We start from the raw sequence: 8,485 nt of genomic DNA on the forward strand, positions 1-8,485 counted from the left end.
TCAGCTTCGACATGAGACAGAGCTAGAAAACAAAAGACTGATTATATAAGGTCATAATGATTTGGGTGTCGATTCGGTGCTAAATTCACTCTGAATGACACGTTTACCTGTCCTCTAGTGACCTACTTCTGGATCACCTCATGTGATGTTTAGATCTAATTTTGTATGAATGCCAACAGTGTTACCACAATCATGGGCGTTACTGCTTTTGCATTTATGACTGGTGGAGTTTTTTCTTCCCTCAAGCAATATTAAAGTACAATTTCGAAATACTTGTACTTTAGTGTTCTTATTCCATGCTATTTTACTTCTACTCAACTAAATTTTAGAGGCAAATACTGTACTTTTTAGTACATATTTCTTTGAAAAAAAAGATTTTTCATGTAAAATATAATCAGCTTATCAAATATGATGCATGATAGGTGAACTTCCCAACAGTATAAAAAGTAGTTAAAGTCAACTCCAACTCAACTAGCAAAACATTAAAATGTTACAAACATACATATGTATCAGTAAGAATAATCTAATAATATGACACTCAGACAGGGGCCAGTCTGACAGACAATGCACACTTGAACTTTTGCTGATACCTTTGTGAACTAAGGTAAAATTATAAAAATACAAATGCAGGAATTCTACTTGTAATGGCGTTTTTTTATAGTGAGGAATTGCTTATTTTACTTGATTAAAATTATCTCAATACTTCCACCACTGCTCAATCAGCGAGAATTTGGTTTTGTAATGCAAGTGTTCTGTTGAGATTCAACATTTGTGTTTGTGCCGCAATAATGCTGCCACTCTATATCCTGCAAGATAGGCCCGCCGCACCCTGCAGAACCTGTTTGCATGAGGCATAATTAAATAAATGCATCAATAACAAAACTCTTATACTTGTAACATACACACATGCTTACAGTGTATGCAGCTTTTGCTGAATACAGGATTTAATATAAACGAGCCAGTGCGTTTAGCATCTGTATGCTCATGATCTTAGTTAGAACACATTCAACTTGATGTGTTTGTTCCTGCAAGGACTTGCTTGCTATAACTTGGCACTTGAGTGCTCATTTCTTCATTTAAAAAGAATCCCTTAAAGCTGCAGAAGGTAGAAAGCAAAACAACGCCAGGATTTGAAGTAAAGTGAGATCTCTTCCTGCAGTACTCCCTCTCCCATCTCTGTCCAGCCCCTCCCATCAGATGAGCTCAAGCATATAAGGTATATAAAGTAACCTGTACAAGTAGTAGTCATTCATTTCATCCCAATGCCGTCATAAAGTGACAATTCTATGATATTTATGGTCCTGTTTTTTCCTTGTAAAGACCTATGAGATGAGATACTGTAATTTGAGGCTCTAGCTAGCTACAGAAACATGAACTTGAATCCGCCGTGAGCTCCGGTTAGCAGAAGCCTAAATTACCGGCCATGTTTACGTTTCCTCTCACACCATCTATGGCGTCTCCTCGTTCAAATGGCTGCAGTAGACGGTGCCGTGGCTGCGGCCTCTGGTCCTAGTAAAGCAGGCTCATGCTGTCATCCAAACAAGGAGACGCCGAGGCTCTGTGAGAGAAACGTAAACACGACCCCAGCTGACCAGCTCTCCTGTTTTCACAGCGAATGTCTGCTCCCTGGACAATAAACTGGTCTACATTTTTACACAATTTTGTTCCTATATGTACTGTGTATAGATTGATCACAATAAAGTATCCTATTTAATAGTTTAGCCTTGAATTAGCTGCAGACTTGAGCCTTTAGCTGCAGTTACTTTTACCGAAGGGACGTGCATGCGCATCTGCATTTGTAGAAAAGCCAATAGGAACAAACTTTCTTTCTGAAATGACCTGTGATTGGCCAAAGTCTCCCGTCATGGGCCAGATTTTCTCAAGCCTGAAAACAGAGCCAAGGAGGAGATGCAGAAGTCTAGTTTTCTCTCAGACCACCTTAATTACAATATGCTGAAAGATTAATAAGGAAGTTTTCCCCAACAATGCCAAAAATAAACTGCCTACCCCAGCTTTAAAACAGAGCAGTATGTCAACATGTGCCTGTGCAAGAAAATGTAACCCTGCCTCTGAGGAACACCTGCAGTACCTGGAAGTAGCCATTTAAGTTTACTATTAAGTGACAATTGGGATGTATGTTAAACATTTGGTACATCCACAATGAATAATCAGCAAAATACACTGACTGTAAACCTTTTCCAAATATGTTAAAATATTAAATTGACATAAAATGTAATCCAGGCAGCATGTTATGTTTCCCCTACAACATATACTATTTAGCAAACAAAAGACAGTTTTGCATGAAGGAGAACAAGTTTGATGATTCAGGGTAGAACCAGAGCTGGCCTGTAAGGTCTAGTCTGCACCAGTTTCATCTCTCTGGATACGCCCCGGTGTCTGTGAAGAGCCCACATTTCATGTTTTGACATGTGACTGTCAGTCACAAACACAGTCAGTTATTTTCCAGGCCAAACCCAAATCTTAACTGCAACTATCAAACAATCACATTTTAGAACATGAGACTTTCGCGCAGCACTAACACACCCACATTCGGCTTCTCGACATCTTATAAATACAGACAGAACACACAGATCAGACACGGATCATTTGAATTTCTGCACCAGGTATGTAATGGAATAGCAGCTATTTTGCTTATTCGTAATGACTGCTATGTAACTTACTGATTCTCCTACCTTTCATTTTTTCCCAGGAAAATACTTTTTACTGCACTTCTCACCAAGACAAGACAACATGAGTGGATGTAAGTCTCTTTGATTAATTATTACACTTTTTTAAGAATGTTTTGTGAAGAGTTGTCTGTGCAGAAAAAAATATGTTTTTGTTTAGTTAATGTGTAATTTCTACTCTAATTGACTTTGTTTTTTTTTTGTTTTTCCATCACAGGTGATAAAAAGGTAAGTTTGTTTCCCTAAAGTGTTTTAGGTTTGTGACTAAAAGCATGAAAACATGTGTACTTAAAAAGCTGTTTCCCTCTCCCAGGTCAAGGGGCCAGAGGTGAAAGGACATGACGCAGACGGAGTAAGACATCTTTCATCTTCCTAATGTGTGCTTCATACTGGATTGTCCCACTGGCTGATTCAATAACTTCGTAGCACCTGTGTTAATTTCCCAATTTTCTTTTACAGGAAGGAAAAGGAAAGCCTGGAAAGGTAAGAGTTTTACAACCGTTTTGAATTAAAACTATGCAGCCATTTATCTCTCTGTGTTTTAAGAAAATGTATCAATCATTGTTCTCATCATTGTTTACAGGGGGGAGCAGTACCTGGAAAAGATCATGGAAAAGATCATGGAAAAGATCATGGAAAAGGAAAAGAAGGTGGACAGGCTAAACCAGATGAAAAGAAAGGAGGTCATGGTCCTGGTAAATGAAGAACTCCTTGAATCAACATTCTGTAATAATGATTGTAAAGAATTAATTACATAATCTTTAATAAACTAATCCAGAAAAAGGCAAGACTGGTTTGTTTATTCACATGAATCAAAATCAGTGGCAGACTCTAACTTCAACACATTTATCCAAAAAGATGCATATGAACTTGTCTCTATAATCTGAGGGTGGTAAACATGCACAGCTGGCTGATATCTATACAGAGCATCTTTTTGCAGAGGAATATGAGGATATGTGTTTGTTATGAATATTTCAGCCATGACAACATCATGTGGCAAAGAAATATTTGGAGAACCTCTGCATAGGACGAACAGATTGAGTTGGTGAAATAAAATGCAATTAAAGTCTGTTTGATATGCTACAATACAAATCAATCAACCCCTACTAAACCAATATCATACTTAAACAACATGATGAAACACAGCATTAACTCACTGGTATGTGGCTACAACAGAAAATATACTGATAAAATGAAGTTCAATAAACACAAATACTCAATGACAGAAACATGAGTGACTATAGGAACATTTTAAAATATTACAGTGATGTTATAAATGAGAAAAGAAAAAGATCCAAAGCCATCATAAACTACCAGACACTTCCTAAGGTTTCCTTATGGAATTTATTGGACTATTATACTGGGCTTATCGTGAACCTTTCCCATTAACAGTCCATTCAACAAAAACTAAACCAGGAGATTTTAGATTTCATAAAGTGTGGTAAATTCTTTTGATGGTGGTGCAAGAAGACAGACAATTCCAAAAGGGTTTGGGAGGATGAATGTGCAAAAATGTAATAATAACTTCCTGTTTGATTATAATACCTTTTGGTGAGTGTGCTCAGCAAATGTCATAACAATCGGCCCATCAGATTTTGGAAACACAATAAAGCACAATAATAAATTACATAATAGGGGCCTTAAGATGCTTTTTGCTTTATTTTCAAATTTGTAGGCATTTTCTGTGTCAAAAACTAGTTTTAAGGAATAGTTTGATATTTTGTGGAGTTTGCTTATCCACATTATTGTCTAGATTTAGATGAGAAGATTGATAGCACTCTCATGTGTTTTTGTGAAATATGAAGCTAGCACCACCAGCTGGTGACTATAATATTATAAAATAAATATTCCATATTTATTCTTTTAATTCAAAACCACTGGAGATGAACTGGAATAAATTAAACAATAAAGCAATGAAAAAGAATATGCAATTGAAATGAGAGCAAAAAATGACTGGGTATAATTTGAATGAACTGCATTTGCATTATAAACTAGCGTCACTGTTTTATAGTTTTAATATTAGAAAATCCCATGTTTTTTCATCATTTCACTTATCAATAACCTGTGAGCTGTCTTCACCACCAGGGGGCCCTGCTCACTGTAAACTGTGATTAGACATGTCCTGTTGCAGCATCATATAAACAGAACATATTTTTTTATGGTAGAATAAAAATGTGGATCAATAAAGTTGATCATAATTGTCTTAACTAGAAAGAATTGCTTGTTTTGCTAGCAGCAGTGGAGTGAATAGCAATGATCAACAGACTCATTCAGGCTTTATTTACTCATGTCTGCTTTCCACGTTTTTCTGTTTATTTCTTTTCATCACCTGATTTATTGACAAATAATTATCAAAAGTCACAAAGGTGCAATAATCTACATTATGAGAGATGCTGCAGCTTTAAAACAGATGCTCCACATAATATAATTGTCATAATGTTTTACAGGTGAGGTTATTTGCATGTAAGTAAGGTATGCACTACAAACATTCAAGTTGGAGCATGTTCAGATGTGCCTATTTTCTTTCAGCTATGACATGAGACAGAGCTAGATGAAAATATGAGAATAGAAAATGTTTGGACACGTCTGCAGCTCATAAAACAAAAGATAATTTCAGGTCATAATGATGTGGGTGTCAACTTCAAAACTGCAAAACTCACCTGGACAGACACGTTGGCCTGTCCTCTAGTAACCTACTTCTGGATCACCTCATGTGACGTAACAGATTTAATTTTGTATGAATGTCTTGAGACAGTGAAAGGTGTGTCCTAGAGCTGTGCTCTGTATAGCCTACCTTTTGTAAAAACACAGACAGACAGTGACAATGTTGTTATTATTGTTGCCATTTGAACTGGCGGTTACAAACAAAAACATTTGTACATGCAGTCATGGGCATGACTGCTTTTGCATTTATGACTGGTGAGGTGTCCTCCTCCCTCATGCACTCTATTTAAGTGCATATTTGAGATGCTTGTACTTGAGTGTTTTTATTCCATGCTACTTTAATTGTAATGAACTAAATTGTAGAGGCAAATACTGTACTTTTTATTACATTTTTTCTTTAAATGAACAGTATTTTTCATGTAAAATATAATCAGCTTATAAAAGATGATGCATGATTATAGGTGAACTTTCCAACAGTATAAAAAGTCAACTCCAACTCAACTAGCCAAACATTAAAATGTTACAAACATAATAATGCATCAGTAAGAATAATCTAATAATATGACACTCAGACAGGGGCCAGTCTGACAGCCAATGGACACTTAACTTTTGCTGATATACTTTGTGATCTCAAGTAAAACTATAAAAATACAAATGCAGGAATTCTACTTGTAATGGAGTATTTTTATAGTGAGGAATTGCTTATTTTACTTGATTAAAACAATCTCAATACGTCCACCACTGCTCAATCCGTGAGAATTTGGTTTTGTAATGCAAGTGTTCTGTTGAGATTCAACATTTGTGTTTGTGCCGTAATTATGCTGCCACTCTATATCCTGCAAGATAGGCCTGCCGCACCCTGCAGAACCTGTTTGCATGAGGTATAATTAAATAAATGCATCAGTAACAAAGCTCTCATACTTGTAACATGTGAGACTAATACCTAGAATTGGTAGCTTACAGTGTATGCAGCTTTTGCTGAATACAGGATTGAATAATAAAGAAAACAAGCCAGTACGTTTAGCATCTGTATGCTCATGATCTTAGTTAGAATTGGCAAATTCAACTTAATTTAATTAAAACGTTTTGTTTCTGCAAGGATTTGTCTACTTAGTTTAAGTTCATGATTAAGTGACAATTGGCACTTTAGTTGTGCAAAATGGGGAACAGGTTTGATGAATCAGTAGAAAAAAAGCTGGCCTGTAATGTTAAGGTTGGACCAGTTTTTTCTCTCAGGTTTCAACCCTGCTCCAAAGTGTCTGTGAAAATTCTTTCATTTTGGGGTGTAACTAGACTCTCAGAGAGAAAAAACACTGTCAGTTGTTTTCTAGGCTAAACTCAAGTCTTACCTGTTCTCCAACTATCAATCACATTTCAGAACATGAGGCTTGTTTGCAGCACTAACACACCCACATTCGTCACCTCATACACCTCCTTATAAACACACTGAACATGCACATCGGACACGGATCATTTGGGTTTCTGCACCAGGTATGTAATGGAATAGCAGAATGTTGCTTATTCGTAATGACTGCTAGGTAACTTACTGATTCTCCTTCATTGTATTTCTATTCAGGAAAAATCTTCCTACGGCACTTATCAACAAGACTAGACAATATGAGTGGAAGTAAGTCACTTTGATTCATTTTTCCTTTTAAGAATGCTAGTTTTCTGTGCAGAAAAATATAGGTAGGCTTTTTATGTTATGTTTGTGCACACACCTGGCACTAAATCCGTATATGAGCACGTTTTGTAAAAATGATAAGTATTTCTCTGTATTTTCAGTATTAACTCTTTATCCAGTAACTACATGTTAGATTTTTCAGATTTGCTGACATGCTTGTTTCTACACACAAAAGTGTGCATATATATTTGTAAATTGAAAGTTCGAAATTAGTGCGTTTTTGCCCATTTCCACGTGTCGTACTTTAACGAACTCCTCCTAGAGATTTCATCCGATCGACTTCAAATTTGGTCTGTGCCATCTTAAGACCTTAAAGATGAAAAGTTATTAAAAGCAAATACGGTGTGGGCATGGCAGAATTTTGGTTCCCAGGAATTGAAATACTTCACACAAATGAGTGAAAGCATTTCATTCATTGTCACAGACAATTTAAACAACAGAAAAATTCCATTTCCAATTATGTGTTGATGAGAATGATTTCATTCTGTGGTGCAATAAGATCATCAACTTGTTTTTTGAAAGGCAGCATTGGCTTAAATTCAACAAAGACTGCATTCAAAATGTTTTTATTAAACTGTTCACTTGCAACTGCTATTGACCACGTTTTAGTTCATGTGTAACTTCTCGTTTAATTTGCAATTTTGACTTTGTTCTTTGTCTTTCAATCACAGCCGAAACAAAGGTGAGTTTGTTTCCTTACAGTGTTTTAGGTCTGTGACTAACAGCATGAAAACATGTGTACCTAAAAAGCTTTTTTTCCTCTCCTAGGACGAGACGGTCAAGGGGCCAGAGGTGAAAGGATGTGACGCAGACGGAGTAAGACATCTTTCATCTTCCTAATGTGTGCTTCATACTGGATTGTCCCACTGGCTGATTCAATAACGTGAATTATTCTAGAACTTGTGTTAATTTCCCATTTTCTTTTACAGGAAGGAAAAGGAAAGTGTGGAAAGGTAAGAGTTTTACAACTGTTTTGAATTAAAACTATGCAGCCATTTATCCCTCTGTGTTTTAAGAAAATGTATCAACCATTGTTCTTATTGTTTACAGGGGGGAGGACACGGACACGGAAAAGAACATGGAAAAGATCATGGGAAAGAACATAAAGACAAGGGAGAAGGAAAATCAGATGAAAAGAAAGGAGGTCATGGTCATGGTCACGGTCATGGTCATGGTCCTGGTAAATGAAGAACTCCTTGAATCGACATTCTGTAATAATGATCGTAAAGAATTCAATTCATAATCTCTAATAAACTAATCCAGAAAAAAACAAGACTAGTCTATGGTTTATTAACATGAATCAAAATCGGTGGCAGACTCTAACTTCAACACATGTATCCAAAACAGATGCATATGAACTTGTCTCTATAATTTGAGGGTGGTAAAGATGCACAGCTGGCTGATATCTATGCAGAGCATCGTTTTGCAGAGGAATATGAGGATGTGGGTT

At 36.3% G+C, this 8,485-nt stretch overlaps 1 protein-coding gene and 1 long non-coding RNA gene across 2 annotated transcripts; both read left to right on the forward strand.

Annotated features, from left to right (window-relative positions):
• The first annotated feature begins 2,483 nt into the window (after positions 1 to 2,483).
• On the forward strand, positions 2,484 to 3,475 carry LOC116035457. The gene is made up of 6 exons (XR_004101372.2): positions 2,484 to 2,624; positions 2,711 to 2,755; positions 2,905 to 2,915; positions 3,001 to 3,039; positions 3,147 to 3,170; positions 3,271 to 3,475. It is a non-coding gene; the product is annotated as an uncharacterized LOC116035457 (long non-coding RNA).
• Positions 3,476 to 6,723: 3,248 nt separating this feature from the next.
• On the forward strand, positions 6,724 to 8,305 carry si:dkey-248g15.3 (kininogen-1). The gene is made up of 6 exons (XM_031278508.2): positions 6,724 to 6,842; positions 6,928 to 6,978; positions 7,707 to 7,717; positions 7,804 to 7,851; positions 7,965 to 7,988; positions 8,086 to 8,305. Exons 2-6 carry the CDS (start codon positions 6,969 to 6,971, stop codon positions 8,221 to 8,223), a joined length of 231 nt encoding a protein of 76 aa, XP_031134368.1. The 5' UTR covers positions 6,724 to 6,842; positions 6,928 to 6,968; the 3' UTR covers positions 8,224 to 8,305.
• The last annotated feature ends 180 nt before the right edge of the window (positions 8,306 to 8,485 follow it).

Source organism: Sander lucioperca, chromosome 18 (assembly GCF_008315115.2).
Source record: "Sander lucioperca isolate FBNREF2018 chromosome 18, SLUC_FBN_1.2, whole genome shotgun sequence".
NCBI lineage: Eukaryota > Metazoa > Chordata > Actinopteri > Perciformes > Percidae > Sander > Sander lucioperca.